The sequence below is a fragment of the Schistocerca nitens genome, chromosome 4 (genome assembly GCF_023898315.1).
Source record: "Schistocerca nitens isolate TAMUIC-IGC-003100 chromosome 4, iqSchNite1.1, whole genome shotgun sequence".
NCBI classification, from domain to species: domain Eukaryota; kingdom Metazoa; phylum Arthropoda; class Insecta; order Orthoptera; family Acrididae; genus Schistocerca; species Schistocerca nitens.
The window spans coordinates 768,093,613-768,111,764 of NC_064617.1; the positions used below are offsets into that span (position 1 = coordinate 768,093,613).

The 18,152-nt window shown below is 42.9% G+C and overlaps 1 protein-coding gene across 1 annotated transcript in view; it reads right to left on the reverse strand.

Annotated features, from left to right (window-relative positions):
• Nucleotides 1-233: 233 nt before the first annotated feature.
• Nucleotides 234-18,152, reverse strand: part of LOC126252556 (TATA-binding protein-associated factor 2N-like) — a 44,590-nt gene continuing 26,671 nt past the window's right edge. Inside the window, exons 2-3 of the mRNA XM_049953457.1 lie at nucleotides 11,083-11,523; nucleotides 234-436 (exon numbers count right to left, since the gene is read on the reverse strand). Of these exons, the coding sequence (XP_049809414.1) occupies nucleotides 234-436; nucleotides 11,083-11,523 (644 nt within the window). The remainder of the gene's footprint in view (nucleotides 437-11,082; nucleotides 11,524-18,152) is intronic.

Here is an 18,152-nt window from a genome sequence, read left to right on the forward strand (position 1 = left end):
ACAATGTAGTCACCTGGCGGAGTGTTCTGTGAATGGATGACTGCCGACCAAGCAAACCTTCTGGTTTCTTAGAAAACCGGGCATTTTTATTGCAAACAGTAGCCAATATTTAACTGTGATACAATCTTTCATGAAACTTCTGGATTACATAAATAAATTGTTGTACATTTCTTTCATACAGTATAATTTTTAACGTAGAAACATCAGAAAGGAACGCAACTTTTCAACAAACTTTAACGAAATGAAAGTGAGAAATATTCACTTGAAGTTTGACACAATTCTTCTAGCACAAAGTCAGGATCACCATATGAGTCGTCGATACAGCAACCTCCACTCTCGTTATCAACAAAATCTTGCTGCAATTCACGTACAGTTTCGTCGTCCATAAGAGAACGAGAAGCTATGTATTTCGTTTCTTTACGTACTGAACGACCAGCTGCCGGCCACCACAGCTTGACTTCACACAACAAACGGCTGTTGTAAAAACTGTCACCCGCAACATAAAGAAGGCCGATCGAACTCGTCAGTGTACGTGGTTTCGTATTAAAAAGTTGTAGAAATTGTATGACGTACCATGTCGGGATCAGCAGTCCACAGAAATTTTCGCGTTACATCAGTTGAGGGTATTGACAAAGTGTTTGTAACAGTAATTGTACTTATGTTTAAATGCTTAAATGCTTTATGCAGTATGAGACACGATCACAAATGTTTACTAAACGTTTTGATTGTCTTTTTCTTTCACTAGATGCGTTCTTACAACAGACTCGATTTCATATTCTGTGCTACAAATATGTACCGTATTTGAAGATCAGTCGCTCTAATGAGCTTTCATGAATCTGTTATTTCCGTTTGAAATGTATACCGTAACAGCTGATTGGTACAAGGCAACGTAAGCCAGTGAGTTGTTAGCACTGGAAGACAAGTAAGGAAACATACCCTTCCTCACACCCTCTAGCCCCACAGTGGCTTACTTACCCCTCTGCACCTACATAGCTCAATGCCAAATGCACCAACGTCAATTAAAATTAAACTCCTCTCTCCATCTGATCAGCTCTTCGAAATCCCAACGGCACCGTCCGATTCTGTGTCATTCTCAGCCGACTGACGTCGTCGGATGCGTGTGTGGAAGGGCGTGGGGCTAGCACACCGCTCTCCCGGCCGTCCTAACTTTTTTTGGTCTGGAGCCGCTATTACTCCGTCAAGTAGCTCCTTAATTGGCATCACAGGGCTGAGTGCACCCCGGTAGGTCAAGAGCGCACGGCGGCCCGTATGGTCACCCATCTATGTGCCAACCACACCTGACTGTGCCTAACGTCGATGATCTGACGGGAATCGGTGTGTCCGCCCCGGCAGGGCTTTGACTCAATCACAATTAAGCATATCTTAAAACACTACTTGCTCTGTAGTTTTTTTGTTGCTAAGGAGGAAAACTAAACTCTTACCCACTTCGCATTAGCTGATGTTTTTGGATTCGGTTGTTACTTGCTAGATGCATACCACCATAAAATATGAGTGAGAACCGCGGGCCGCCAGAATAACTGATAAGGGCCGCAGTTTGACGACCACTGCTGAAAGGAAACCAGCAAAACTACGTCGTTCTTTACCAAACTGGAACCATATGAATTAACGGAGGCAACGTAGATGGAAAGAGATAAAAAAGGTCGTTAATATTGTGGCCAATCTGCAACAATTTCTTTCTTTTATTTATCGAGAATTAAGAGCCTTTGTTTTCTGAAGGATAATTGCAATATATTGCTACATTAAACACCCATAAGTATACTCGTTAAGGATTAAAACAAGCTCTGACATGCTGTGTCATTGCTTTCTGGTGCGGACCAAGAATGGAGGGGCGGCGGGGGAGGGGACATGCATCATCTTTTGATAAACATTACGTGCTCTGATACCATGAATAACAATGTTTCATTGCTAGTGTACTTTGTATGTTAATTCGATAATGTATTGAAACAGTTTGTGGTAGAATTTGTCGTGGTTTACGTACTGCTTCTTAATGACGAACTCTGTAAGCATAAATCATAGATTGCCACATACTCTCTGGTGCACCAAGAGATAAGTGCGTATTTTCAGTGTCTGGGGCATTTCTAACTGATGTATTCGCAGATTTGTTCACAGCGGCTTCTAAAATACATAAAAGAACTCGAAGCGACTTTATTTTTTATTTTTTTGTTATTTACATGTCTAGTTCCGTAGGTCGGCCGCTGTGGCCGAGCGGTTCTAGGCGCTTCAGTCCGGAACCGCGCTATTGCTACAGTCGCAGGTTCGAATCCTGCCTCGGGCATGGATGTGCGTGATGTCCTTAGGTTAGTTAGGTTTAAGTATTTCTAAGTAGATGGGACTGGTGACCTCAGATATAAAGTCCCATAGTGCTCAAAGCCATTTGACCCATTTGGTTCCGTAGGACCAAATTGAGGAACAAATCTCAAAGGTCATGGAACGTGTCAGTACATGAAATTATAGCATAAAAGTAATAACAGATAAGATAAAACGTTTATGTCAAGCCATAAGTTTAAGTAAATACAATCAACAATATAACATACGAACTACCTTAATTTTTCAAGGAACTTCTCAACAGAATACGATTCGCCCATGAGGAAACCCTTCAGTTTCAATTTAAAAGCGCGAGAATTACTGCTAAGATTTTTGAATTCGAGTGGTAGCTTACTGAAAAAGGATGCAGCAGTACACTGCACACCTTTGTGCTCAAAAGTTAAGGAAGTCCGATCCAAATGCAGATTGGATTTCTGTCGAGTATTAAGCGAGCAAAATCTGCTAATTCTTGGAAATAAGCCGATATTGTGAACAAGAAACGACAGTAAAGAACATACATTTTGAGAGAGCAAAGTCAAAATACCCAGACTAGTGAACAGGGGCCGACAAGAGGTTCGCCAACTTACACCACTTATTGCCCGAACTGCCCGTTTCTGAACCAAAAATATCCTTTGAGAATGGGAAGAGTTACCCCAAGGTATAATACCATACGACATAAGCGAATGAAAATAAGCAAAGTAGACTAATTTTCGTGTCGGGCGATCACTTACTTCATATACCATTCGAATAGTAAAAATGGCAGCATTGAGTCTTTGAACAAGATCCTGAACGTGGGCTTTCCATAACAGTTTACTATTTACCTGAACACCTAGAAATTTGAACTTTTCAGTTTCACTAATCATATGCCCATTTTGTGAAATTAAAAGTCGTGTTTTGTTGAATTGTGTGTTAGAAACAGTAAAAACTGAATCTTACTGTGATTTAGCGTTAGTTTATTTTCTACAAGCCATGAACTGCACTACACTATCTAACCCCCCCAACTGACCGTACCCCACTCAGACCCCCACGTCACAGCTATTCTCAACACTGTGAATAATGACCTTTTGCTGTCTGTTGTTAAAGTAAGAAGTGAACCATTTGTGAGCTACTCCCGTATTCCGTAATGGTTCAACTTTTGGAGCAATATTTTGTGATCAACACAATCAAACGCTTTAGTTAAATCAAAAAATATGCCTAGCGTTCGAAACCTTGTGTTTAATCCATCCAGTACCTCACAGAGAAAATAGAAGATAGCATTTTCAGTTGTTGAACGACTTCTAAAGTCGAACTGTACATTTGACAGCAAATTATATCATATAAAATGATCAATTGTCCTTCCACACATAATATTTTCAATAACTTTAGCAAACACTGATGGCATAGAAATAGATCTAAAATTGTCTACATTATCCCTTTTTCCCTTTTCATAAAGCGATTTTACTACTGAGTACTTTAAACGTCCAGGGAACGGACCATTCCTGAAAGAAAAATTACAAATATGGCTAAGCACAGGGCTAATATGTGCAGCAAAGACTTATGTACCCCATTCTCGAACGGACTGTCTTCGGGCTTCTGGGTTAAGAGAAACTGACGCACTCAGAAGAACAAGGAGTCTGGCAATCAGTCTCTCTCGTTAAACGCATACAGAGCACAAATTAAAGAAAGAAAACTTTATTTTTGGCACATAAACAGTAGAACAGTTATTGCGATTATCAGTGTAACTAAAAGTATTGACACACTTACGTAAACTTTTTGGCTCACGATTCTGTTTTACTATGGGAATCTCGGAGAACATAGCTTAAAACGTCAAGAAACCACGAGACAGTCGACAAATCTCATGCATATTCTGTTTTTCCCAGTCTAGCAGAGAAAAGTTATACCTGGGCTGTTATAAGGCCACTCTGTCGATTCTCGACGACTCTGCTAAGAAAGTATGCACTCAGGTGTTTGCAAGGACCAACACAAAAGTAATGAGACTGATGTTACAAATTTCACTCGCCAAGTTGATTCAGTTAACTTTCAAAGTAGAACCCACTTGAAGCCACTCAATCCGCATTTATTCTTTTCACTATTCAAAACGTTTCTGCACGTCGTTTTCCGTAATCGTGCGTTCAAGCTGCAGTCTCGTTGTTATAAATAGCTCTTTGCTGCTGGCATGTAGCTGCTCGCTGGGAATCTGTACACTGGAGCCATTCACGTCGGTACTTGAGTAGATCACTTGTAGTGATGTTAAGTGAAAACTGCTTCTATCTCTCGTCTGTGAGCGTTCGTTTAAAAATGTGGTTATTGTCAAAGAGAAAGAAGAGGTGGTACCGGTATACTCTTTAAATGTAGAACATCTACATGATCCATACTTTCACCAGCCCGTACGACAGCCCAAAAATCTATGGCACTTCGACAGATGATTTTAAGTGACCACGGTTGGCGGTAGACGACTAAAGTTTTACTTTCGTAGCAAGGTACATGTCCTCACGGTGGCTGATAAGAATCTAAATCGGTCAACTGGCAAGTTTGCCAGATGTGGTCAAGACAGTTGAAAATTTCAAAAATCTAAGAGATCAAAGAAGTACACATTGGAAAGCCCATTACCATGCATTGTAACGTTAGAGGTTTGCAAAACAGCAATAACTTTTTCGTTAAATAAACTAGGAAGTAAAAAAAAGTTGTCGATGTGCTGTGCCTGCCTCACAAACATTCAAACACAGAAAAATGTTAAAAGTAAACGATCATAAATCAGCTTTCTAAAACAGGACAGGGAGCTGCTGTGTATACGACAATCACACATTATACGTTTGTAAACTCCGCTTTTTCACAGTGAAACAGATGGAAGCATACGATACTGCATAACACGACGCTTGCCATAATTTTCTTTTATGCATTCTTACCGGAAGACTGTCGAACTTTCGAATTTTTTAACTGTTGTCTCTCGTCTGACAAAATGAGGCAAATAATTGATTTCAATAAGACTTCTTGAATGATAATAAGAAAACTCATGATGCAGAAAATCACCGAATATCAAATTACCAGCGGTGCAGAAAAGTAGCACCTATAATATTAGGTATTTTTACGTGAGAGAACACACAGGATCGTTAATGTCAGTGTAGTTTTAACTGTATTACGAGACCACAAGACCAATGGGTCATAACAGGCAGCGCAACTTAGTGAAGTCTTAACTGGGAAAAGTCAGTTGTTACTGTGATCATAACAAGTAGCCGACGGCCCCAACGACGTATCAGTTGGAATGAGGTAGCCTATGTCAGGCAGAGGGAGTGTATATTTTAAATATAGTGCATTTCTAAGTAAATTTCTCTCCATTTAAGAGGTGCTTCCCAATGAAAAATGTGAAATACTGTTGCAGTACTGTATGTTAGAAGCTTTTATAACAAAAGGTATTGAAGTATCAAGTGTCAGATAGAAGTGCACAAAACAGCCAGATAAGCTCAGCTGTGCAAGTGCTCTCATGTAATAGGAGGTATTGTTGTTCACAGCGAAGAGTGAATAAAAAAAAAGCTTGCTTGATGTGTAAGAAATTAATAGTTCTGAAAATAAAATAAAAGCAATATGCAAGTAGTTAGAAGGGAAACTGAGGAGTCTGTCAAGGAACAGGGTCAGGTATAATTAAAGATAATATTCAAGTCGTCCATGACTAGAAGTATGTAGTTAGCTAAACGTAACAAACTCGATATGATCTGCTTGGAAGAAAAAGCGTTGCCATATATGAAGGAATCAGTACTAAAAGTAATCAATCACTTTGATGCTATTCTACCTTCTTTCAGAGAAATTAAGCAAATAATTAGTTCCCAGAAAGGCAAAACTTCACTTTTGCCTAATAGTATTTCAAACAAAGCATTACAAGCATGTGCTCTTGGTGTAACTATTGTGCACATGTACACACGGTGTAACGCGTGTAAATGCAGATATTTTTGTATGTCGTACCTAAACAGGTAAACGCTTAAGTGTGTTAGTTGTTTTTCCATCTATGTCACAAAATTTACGACCTGATGTTTTCTACATGGTCGTAACCTCACCGCAATGTGGACTTTGATTGTCAGACAAGACGTGTAACAGTTAGAAATATTAGTCTGCAAATGACGAAAATACTGCTGTAATGTTGTTCAGTGCACCGTCCTCAGTCAGCGCTGCACTTACACACAGTATATGTACTGTGCCATGTTCACATCCACACAAACTGAAGTATACCATTGTCAGACATTAGTTCAACGCCTACTAGGAAGGCCTGTAAGAGTGTTGACCCTTTCATTATTAACATTTCACAAAAGTTTTATAAAAGGTAATGCACTTCCAAATAGGCGAGCATGTATACAAATAAGAGTTTCTAAATCAGTCTAAATTTGACCACAAAAGGATCTCTACACAGAACATGCGGTCTACCATTTCATGCGACATGTGTTAAAATATCGAAATGACGATATTTCCTCTACTGCGATCCTTCTTCGCAACACTGCAGAGAGTAACAGACAAAATACTAAGAAAAATTTTTTCGCCGGTAATGTGTTTGTTACTTAATGTAGAAAGAACACAATTAATTCTATGTTGTATAAGAGTGTTCTCGTCCTACACAGTGATACTCTTCATCGCAGACAAGATTTTCTCCTCTTTCTGATCACTTCTAATAATCGTCTTTCTTTCCCTATTTTCTTTATCACCTATTTCTTCGTAAGCTTTCTTTTCCAGAGCCACATTTCCAAACTTCCTACACATCTATCTCCTTTGTTTTTAATTGTCCGTGATTCACTCCTAACACTACATCCCAGACATATCAACAGCAAATCTTTCCTACAGATCCACTGAAATTCTTCAAGATGGTAGTAATCGCTTAACCTTTCCAAATGCTTTCTTTCCCATAGATATCCTCCTCCATACTTCCGCTCAACTTGCGTTCCATGTTTTTAAACTTCCCATGTACAAGAAGAATTTTGTCCTACGTTTTTACCGTTAAAAATATCAACTGGGGCTTCCTCCTTTATTTTCTCATCACTTTTGCCCTTCTACATCTACATCTATACTCCGCGAGCCACCTTACGGTGTGTGGCGGAGGGTACTTATTGTACCACTATCTGATCCCCCCTTCCCTGTTCCATTCACGAATTGTGCGTGGGAAGAACGACTGCTTGTAAGTCTCCGTATTTGCTCTAATTTCTCGGATCTTTTCGTTGTGATCATTACGCGAGATATATGTGGGCGGTAGTAATATGTTGCCCATCTCTTCCCGGAATGTGCTCTCTCGTAATTTCGATAATAAACCTCTCCGTATTGCGTAACGCCTTTCTTGAAGTGTCCGCCACTGGAGCTTGTTCAGCATCTCCGTAACGCTCTCGCGCTGACTAAATGTCCCCATGACGAATCGCGCTGCTTTTCGCTGGATCATGTCTATCTCTTCTATTAATCCAACCTGGTAAGGGTCCCATACTGATGAGCAATACTCAAGAATCGGACGAACAAGCGTTTTGTAAGCTACTTCTTTCGTCGATGAGTCACACTTTCTTAGAATTCTTCCTATGAATCTCAACCTGGCGCCTGCTTTTCCCACTATTTGTTTTATGTGATCATTCCACTTCAGATCGCTCCGGATAGTAACTCCTAAGTATTTTACGGTCGTTACCGCTTCCAATGATTTACCACCTATGGCATAATCGTACTGGAATGGATTTCTGCCCCTATGTATGCGCATTATATTACATTTATCTACGTTTAGGGAAAGCTGCCAGCTGTCGCACCATTCATTAATCCTCTGCAGGTCTTCCTGGAGTACGTACGAGTCTTCTGATGTTGCTACTTTCTTGTAGACAACCGTGTCATCTGCAAATAGCCTCACGGAGCTACCGATGTTGTCAACTAAGTCATTTATGTATATTGTAAACAATAAAGGTCCTATCACGCTTCCTTGCGGTACTCCCGAAATTACCTCTACATCTGCAGATTTTGAACCGTTAAGAATGACATGTTGTGTTCTTTCTTCTAGGAAATCCTGAATCCAATCACAAACCTGGTCCGATATTCCGTAAGCTCGTATTTTTTTCACTAAACGTAAGTGCGGAACCGTATCAAATGCCTTCCTGAAGTCCAGGAATACGGCATCAATCTGCTCGCCAGTGTCTACGGCACTGTGAATTTCTTGGACAAATAGGGCGAGCTGAGTTTCACATGATCTCTGTTTGCGGAATCCATGTTGGTTATGATGAAGGAGATTTGTATTATCTAAGAACGTCATAATACGAGAACATAAAACATGTTCCATTATTCTACAACAGATTGACGTAAGCGAAATAGGCCTATAATTATTCGCATCTGATTTATGACCCTTCTTGAAAATGGGAACGACCTGCGCTTTCTTCCAGTCGCTAGGTACTTTACGTTCTTCCAGAGATCTACGATAAATTGCTGATAGAAAGGGGGCATATTTATTTTCATGTCCTATCCCTCGCCCCTTGCAGCAATACTCTTCAACATATACCGTAACTCCCATTGTGATTAAGCTAGTACTGCTTGATTATCCGCGTATTTTATAGTCCATCTTCTCCTCCAATTACAACGCACCTTGTGTGTTTGTGGCCTCACCTACCAGTCCTTCACCAGTAATGTTGAACTACTTACGAACTGTCATCAATTATGGAGGGAAAAAATGAAAGAATAAAAGGAAGGAGTTGGAAGAGAACTGGGACGATTGACGACATTAGAAACGGACGAACATATAAAGGGATGATTGAAGATGCTCTGAACAGGACACGATGGAGAATCAGTTGAAACAGTGAGTCAGACTTTGCACTCTCAGTACCGGCCCAATACTTGTCCATGATCGCAAAATCCAGGAAATTTTAGCTGTATTCAGAACTTTGTATCGTGGAAAATATCGAACACGCAAATACAAAATTAACACTATTTTAAGACCATTTCTTTAATATGCAACTATGAATAAAATGTGGTGTAACATGGGCAAATTATATTATTCTACATGGCATTGTTTCCGTAAAATTAGAAAAATCGTACATTCAATACATAATGATCAATGCTGAATATCGAATACAGTAGCATTTTCTACATAGATTCATACTGTATTTTCTTATGAATTTTTTTAAAACAAGGTTCCATACACAACGCCACGCAGCACTGTAGCATTCATAACGTCTCCTCGCGACATGCTTTCCCACTTTCTGTCTTTGATTTTGAAGAACAAACATAACGTGCACGGAAGGATTTTTTGCTTGAGTGTGAAAAGTTGCAGGAAATGTGTCTGTGTCAGTCACTCTACAGGTCCATTTTGGTTATTTAGAGCTGCTGGCAAGATTAGTAACGAAATCAGTTATTGTCATTTGCTTGGTACGAAGTGAACTGTGTAAACAAAATGTATTCGACACTCAAAGAGCAAATGAAGAAATAGCTTCCGCCACCATTTTGAAGTTCTGTGACCGAACACACTGTACTACAGTCGCCTCCAGACACTTGCGTCGTCAAAATCTTCACTATCTAGAGCGTCGACAATGACTCTAACATTCAATAAATCGCCAATTTCTTCATCAGATAACCAAGATACGCCATTTCTATTACACAAAATGCCAATAATGTGCTCTATCTGCAGGTGAAAACAGTTAATCATAACGAAGGAAATACAGCGATAACAAGACGCACATTCGCGCCATCTGTACACGCAATTAATAAATAATAGTATAAATATGGCATATCGATAGTCAGAGGTACGAAAACAACGCGCAGGGTTTTTTTAATCAACAAACCAAGCTGGCCCATTGAACCTGTAGGCTTGGCGCTTTTGGAAGTGAGTGCGGCCTGTAGAATCTATGGATTTGGTGCTGAGAGAGTTAAGAAGGTACCAGTTATTGGAAGTTTGATTGTTGCAGTTTCACCTGAAATGGACATAAATGCTAATATTCCCCCCAACTCCCACTCTCCCGCCACATTCTCTCTCCCCTGCCACATTCTCTCTCCCCCGCCACATTCTCTCCCCCGCCACATTCTCTCTCCCCCGCCACATTCTCTCTCCCCCGCCACATTCTCTCTCCCCCGCCACATTCTCTCTCCCCCGCCACATTCTCTCCCCCCCCCACATTCTCTCTCCCCCCACATTCTCTCTCCCCCCACATTCTCTCCCCCCCACATTCTCTCTCCCCCCCACATTCTCTCTCCCCCCCCACATTCTCTCTCCCCCCCACATTCTCTCTCCCCCCCACATTCTCTCTCCCCCCCACATTCTCTCTCCCCCCCACATTCTCTCTCCCCCCCACATTCTCTCTCCCCCCCCACATTCTCTCTCCCCCTCATTCTCTCTCCCTCCCCCACATTCTCTCTCCCTCCCCCACATTCTCTCTCCCTCCCCCACATTCTCTCTCTCCCCCCCCGACACATTCTCTCTCTCCCCCCTCCGACACATTCTCTCTCTCCCCCCTCCGACACATTCTCTCTCTCCCCCCTCCGACACATTCTCTCTCTCCCCCCTCCGACACATTCTCTCTCTCCCCCCTCCAACACATTCCCTCCCCCCACCCCATTCTCTCTCCCCCCACCCTAACACATTCTCTCCCCCCCAACACATTCTCTCCCCCCCAACACATTCTCTCCCCCACACACATATTCTCTCTCTCTCTCTCTCTCTCTCTCTCTCTCTCCCCATAGTGTCACCTGTCTCCCCCCATGCCCTCTGCCCCCACATTCTCCCCCCTCTCCCCCAGCCCCCATGCCATAACCCTCCCCCACCCCACCCTCTCCCCCCATCCCTCCCCTCACCCTCTCCCCCACCACCCCCTTTCTCTCCCCCACCACCCCCTTTCTCTCCCCCACCACCACCACCTTTCTCTCCCCCACCACCACCACCTTTCTCTCCCCCACCACCACCACCTTTCTCTCCCCCACCACCACCACCTTTCTCTCCCCCACCACCCCCTTTCTCTCCCCCACCACCCCCTTTCTCTCCCCCACCACCCCCTTTCTCTCCCCCACCACCCTCTTTCTCTCCCCAACCACCCCCTTTCTCTCCCCAACCACCCCCTTTCTCTCCCCCACCACCCCCTTTCTCTCCCCCACCACCCCCTTTCTCTCCCCCACCACCCCCTTTCTCTCCCCCACCACCCCCTTTCTCTCCCCCACCACCCCCTTTCTCTCCCCCACCACCCCCTTTCTCTCCCCCACCACCCACTTTCTCTCCCCCACCACCCACTTTCTCTCTGCCTCCTCACAAATTCATCTTTGAAGTAGAAGTTGTCAAGAAGGAAAGATTTTTATACCTTTAATTTTCTGCTAGTACATTTAGTTCACAAGAAATAAGGTCAAATATTTTTATGTCAGTGCTTTTCTCCTTCCTGTGTAAAATACAGACTGAAAAGAGCTCCGAAGTGGTTTTAGTTTGAGCTCGTGGTTGCACGTCTGTCACTGTTCTGACGTTTGACATCCGAAGCCTCTGAATCGCCGAGTCCCGGGTTCGATTCCCGGCCTGGTCGTAGATTTTCTCCGCCCAGGGACTGGGCGTTTGTGTTGCCCTGACCATTTCATGATCATTCGAGAAAGTGGCTAGACTGGACAGCGAAAAATTGGGAATTTCTACGGGCACTGATAATTACGCAGTTGAGTGCCCCAGTAAACGAATAGCAGCTGACGTTTGACGAGAGCCTGGTGGACTTTGCAGAAGAGAATGGAGGTAGTGGCAGGACCCTCGTGCTTTCGACAGATTCGTCTGTATCCGCATGTGACGTCACTTCCGTCGTTAGCAGTTCACTCCCAGTAATTGTAATAACACAGTCATGCATGTCGAGCGTAAACCATTAAATGTGCGGCAAAGCACGATCCGTCGAATTGACGAGACAATTACGTTAACGTGTAGTCTAATTAGGGAAATCAGTATTCAATTAGTCAACGAGTGGAAAAGCGATAGGTAACGACTTTCTGGTATAACTGCATTAACATTTACAAGCCACAGAGAAGATAGTCCTACCATATGAAAGCACTCCTCGATGCGAATTGTATGAGTTGTACATGTATCTATTTATGCACCTAGTTATCCGATGAGAAGCGTCGGAATTACGTAATTAATTAAATTCAGCATAACTTACTATACATATATAGCATTGCAGCATGCGTTGGAAAGCGTAACCACACGTTGTGAACAACATTTAAGTACGAAATTTTGTTTCAGATGAAAACAGTATGCCGGACTTGAACTAGAATCTGGTAAGTAGTGAGGTACTGGTGTAAATAATGCTGTAAGGACGGGCCGTGAGCCGTGCTCTGGTAGCTCAGTAGGAAGAGGACTTGCCTGGAATTGGCAAAGGTCCCCAGTTCGAGCTCGGCTTTAGCGCACAGTTTTAACCTTCCACGAAGTTTCATATCAGCGCGCACACTCCACTGCAGAGTGATAATTAATTAAGGAAAATTGTAGATGGCACGTTCTCACTTTTTAATTGCTATTTCTGCATAATTAATCCGATTTTTGCATAGTTTTCAATATAATTTAAAATCAGAGTAACATAAATCTGGGTGCTACCAGTGACACCAGATGAGAAAGCATGTCATTTCCAAAGACACTGATTTACCACTTACATGTGTGCTGTAAATGTTTAAGCCACAGTTTAAGACTATATTGCTTCCATTTTAATTTCGATTGTGGGTGAATTACTGTTCCTAAAATGTCTTATAAAAGGCATTTTAAATATTCGCGGCACGCATTTTAGGTATCTATAGTTTTAAGAAGGCACACAGTGATAAAATATTGCAATTCTGGCTGGTGAACAACAAAATGAGGTCCTTGCAATTAAGGGGAAACAGGAATGCCTTTTATAAAAGGGCAGCCACGTTGCTCTCGGGCAGAGCGCTAGAAGCATTCGAAGAGGAAAGATCTGCCTCTCTCAGTGCGGTGATATAGCTGCATGAGGTTTTCGTGTCTATCGATATTTGCAATTTATCTGAAACGTTGCGAGTAGGACTTCTACGCTGGCAGTAAAATTAAAATCTCTACCAGGCAGTTGGCTATACTTGGGTTATTTGGGCGCAGAGCCGGTCTGCACTTTGAATTACATCAACGAAGTCGAACTTATAACGTTTAAGCGTTCCATTTCTACAAACTTACATGTGGGTCAGCAGAATTTTGAATTTTGGAAGCTAATACAAAATGTTTTATTTGCGTTTATAATTACCTCGAAAAATTATGTTTGCTCCAGTCATACTTTGGTCGGAATTACAACAGCAATTAGGTTAGTCTTCACCAGTTCACTCTCGAATGTGTGGAACTGATTTAATAAATAGTGCGAATTTTAATTCCTAATCAGTTTGTGGGCTTACATTACATATCCAATCTTGTTGTTGTGGTCTTCAGTCCTGAGACTGTTTGATGCAGCTCTCCATGCTACCCTGTCCTGTGCAAGCTGCTTCATCTTCCAGTACTTACTGCAACCTACATCCTTCTGAATGTGCTTAGTGTATTCATCTGTTGGTCTCCCTCTACGATTTTTACCCTCCACGCTGCCCTCCAATGCTAAATTTGTGATCCCTTGATGCCTCAGAACATGTCCTACCAATCGGTCCCTTCTTCTATTCAAGTTGTGTCACAAACTCCTCTTCTCCTCAATTCTATTCAATACTTCATCATTAGTTATGTGATCTACCCATCTAATCTTCAGCATTTTTCTGTAGCACCACATTTCGAAAGCTTCTATTCTCTTCTTTCTAAACTATTTATCGTCCATGTTTCACTTCCATACATGGCTACACTCCATACAAATACTTTCAGAAACGACTTCCTGACACTTAAATTTATACTCGAAGTTAACAAATTTCTCTTCTTCAGAAACGCTTTCCTTACCATTGCCAGTCTACATTTAATCTCGTCTCTACTTCGACCATCATCAGTTATTTTGCTCCCCAAATAGCAAAACTCCTTTACTACTTCAAGTGTCTCATTTCCTAATCTAATTCCTTCAGTATCACCCGACTTAATTCGACTACATTCCATTATCCTCGTTTTGCTTTTGTTGATGTTCATCTTATATCGTCCTTTCAAGACACTGTCCATTCCATTCAACTGCTTTTCCAAGTCCTTTGCTGTATCTGACAGAATTACAATGTCGTCGGCGAACCTCAAAGTTTTTATTTCTTCTCCATGGATTTTAATACCTACTCCGAATTTTTCTTTTGTTTCCTTTACGGCTTGCTCAATACACAGATTGAATAACATCGGGGAGCGGCTACAACCCTGTCTCACTCCCTTCCCAACCACTGCTTCCCTTTCATGCCCCTTGACTGTTATAACTGCCATCTGCTTTCTGTACAAACTGCAAATATCCTTTCGCTCCCTGTATTTTACCCCTGTCACCTTTAGATTTTGAAAGAGAGTATTCCAGTCAATATTGTCAAAAGCTTTCTCTAAGTCTACAAATGCTAGAAACGTAGGTTTGCCTTTCCTTAATCTTTCTTCTAAGATAAGTCGTAAGGTCAGTATTGCCTCACGTGTTCCACCATTACTACGGAATCCAAACCGATCTTCCCCGAGGTCGGCTTCTATCAGTTTTTCCATTCGTCTGTAAAGAATTCGCGTTAGTATTTTGCAGCTGTGACTTATTAAACTTATAGTTCGGTAATTTTCACCTCTGTCAACACCTGCTTTCTTTGGGATTGGAATTATTATATTCTTCTTGAAGTCTGAGGGTATTTCGCCTGTCTCATACATCTTCCTCACCAGATGGTAGAGTTTTGTCAGGACTGGCTCTCCCAAGGCCGTCAGTAGTTCCAATGGAATATTGTCTATTCCCGGGGCCTTGTTTCGACTCAGGTCTTTCAGTGCTCTGTCAAACTCTTCATGCAGGATCGTTTCTCCCATTTCATCTACATCCTCTTCCATTTCCATAATATTGTCCTCAAGTACATCGCCCGTGTATAGACCCTCTATATATTCCTTCGACCTTTCTCTAACAATATTATATTTCGAAGGAAATACCAACGCCGGCCGCAATCGTGCATCCAAATAAAATTTGTGCCGGACTGCTGCTCGAACCTAGGTCTCCCGCCTAACACGAGCTACTGCTTTAACCGCCTCGGCCTACCGAAAACGCTTCCCGTCGGACCTAAACTCTCAGCCTGTCACACGCTAGCAGCGTCCACTGTCCATATAGCATCTAGCTCGCAAGGGGTCATATGTTCCCCCAGGTGGCTGGGAACCTGTTGTACATCTGCACTGAAGTTATCAAAGCAGTCAGGGCTACAGATACACTATATGCAGTACTACAGACATAGTATACGTTGCGGATACGGCAATTGCAAGCTTTATATGGGAGATCCGGGTTCGAGTCCTCGTCCGGCACAAATTTTTAACTTTCACCATCGAGTTGTTTCGATACACGGATGCGGCTGATTTCGGCTTTTCCTTTGAAGTACGATATTTACGGCCGCCGTCTCAACAACGTGTCGAACAGAGCAGACAGCGCCCGAACGCATATTATACAAAATTACTAACAATCTTTATTGTTGATTAACAATAGCCGTGGCTTTTTTTTATTGAGAGGAATAGAAAGCGATCCGTGCTGCTAAGATTACGACTCTTGCTACGTAGATGAACCAAAGACATTATTCACAGATCGCACAGAAAGTTCCGAAGCGGATGGATAATTCCATAAGCTTATACCATAGTGTCGCAAGTTAAGTTGTGATAGTGGATGCTATTCTTATTCCTAGTACTGCCTTTATGAATGAATGCTGCTACTACTGTGCCCCTTTCTTTACAACAAACGTAAGAGGCTGTTGCCGGTGTGCCTAATTTTTAAAATACTTGCCTACATGAATTAAGGGAATGGAAAGCAGATATTATCCTTACCGCATGTTTCTGTGCAGTGAATACTATGTTTGTGTGGAATTGCCCCAGAAAACTATTCGGTAGACGTCAATGAATGTAATGCATGGTAAGCCATCGCCCAAATTAGCAATTACACGTACAGCAAGCTGTTGAGATCTATGATACGTGATTTCAAACTCAAGTTCTGATCAGTATGCACGTCCAAGAATTTTGAGTAATCAGTGTTGCATATTTCATTTCCTCTGTACTCCATTATTAATGATAATGGTGTTTGTGAGAGTTACTATTGATGAAAGTAAACTCCTATGTGAGACTCAGTCACGAAAAATTCTGCCATTACGCATTAAATGTGTCTGGACTGTTGACCTCGAGAAGAATGCTGGATAAGGTTGTCCCTGACATGCCAGATCCACCTTCCGAAAGACCCCCCACCCCACGTCCCCTTTTCCCCGATTCTCGTAGCTTTCTCTGCGAACCATCAGGCAACACTTAAATTCCAAAATCCTTATTCTTCCTTTCCGTAGAAAAATGACTCCTTGTAGCGATACTGGTATTTGGTGGAAGATTATGGAAGAAAAGAAAACACGAAATTTAGAACGCACTACAGCCATAGTTGTGGTCTGCTCTCATAGCGCAGTAAAACAGCACAGTATTTGTTGCATCTACATATGTACAGCAATCGTGCGAAAGATGACCAAATCGGTTAACCATTTGGTGTTTGCTTCCCTCGTCAGCACAGCGTCCATTCGTTTATTAAGCCGGTGCCGTGCGCTGCCGGTGTTACAAGCGAACATCACACACGGCGTTAGATGTGCACGCTGTGACATTTGTCCTTTCACTGCCTCTGCGTCTAGGGTGCTCACTTCGACGTCAGCAAAGCGCCAAACTAGCAGACACAGAGTGGCGTATAGTTCGCCGGTAAACCCCGCAGCAATGCAGCAACTAAAACGTCTCACCGCCCGTAAGACAGCTCGGTAATGTGTATGTCGTCCTGAGTGCGCCGTCGCTTACGGAGTCCTGCGGTCGTGGCCACGTCAAAGCAGCACCCGCGGCGCCGGGCAGCCACTATCGTCAACTGCTGCTGATGCAGTTCCTGCCCCTGGCATGGCTGGCTCGGCTGTGGCCGTATTATACTGCGAGAACCGCTCGCTGCGACAGAGTACCCGCTCTGCGTAGTTGTTAGTGCAGCCCAGTAACGGCTGAATGCTGTTAAACAACCGGTCATGTTTTTATACCGAAACAAATATTCAGCGGGCATTCAGTTAGTCGCGTGATGTGTGACACGGTAAACCCTTTTTCAAATGAAAACAGCGTGCGTGGTACCACGACATTATATGATTGTTTTTGTTTTTTGTGTAACGTAATGCTAAAGCTGAGTGCCGCAATACTCTGTGTGTGTGTGTGTGTGTGTGTGTGTGTGTGTGTGTGTCTGTGTGTAGGGGGAGGTGAGAGGAGAGGGAGCATAAAAACTAACACCCGAACAGGTCTCGGAAGGCCCAACGTCACCGACCGACCGCCGTGTCAACCTCAACCGGTAGACGTCGCTTGATACGGGTATGGAGGGGTATGTTGTCAGCACACTGCTTTCCCGGTCGTTGTCTGTTTTCGTGGCCGGAGCCACTACTTCTCGGTCCAGTAGTTCCTCAATTGGCCTCACAAGAGGTGAGTGAACGCTGCTTAACAGCGCTCGGCAGACAAGTACGGTCGCCCATCCACGTTTCAGCCAAGTCACAGACCTTAACTTAGGTTATATTTCGGGAACCACTGCGGCAAGGCCATTGGCGCTGGGTGGAGGGCATGCTTACAGATCTGAAAATGAAGCAAAACTATGTCTAAGAGTGCCATCGTGATTATGTCAGGAAGAGCGCTAGCTGCTATCGAGGTTCCAGGTTCAATCTCTGGTTTGAGCGGGAAGTTTTCCTCGTTGCGGTCCTTCCAGGACAGCCCCAGATCCACTCAGATTCATATCAGATGAGTAACAGGGATCTTCCCTGGGGGTAAAAGTGGCCGGGGCCATCGGCCC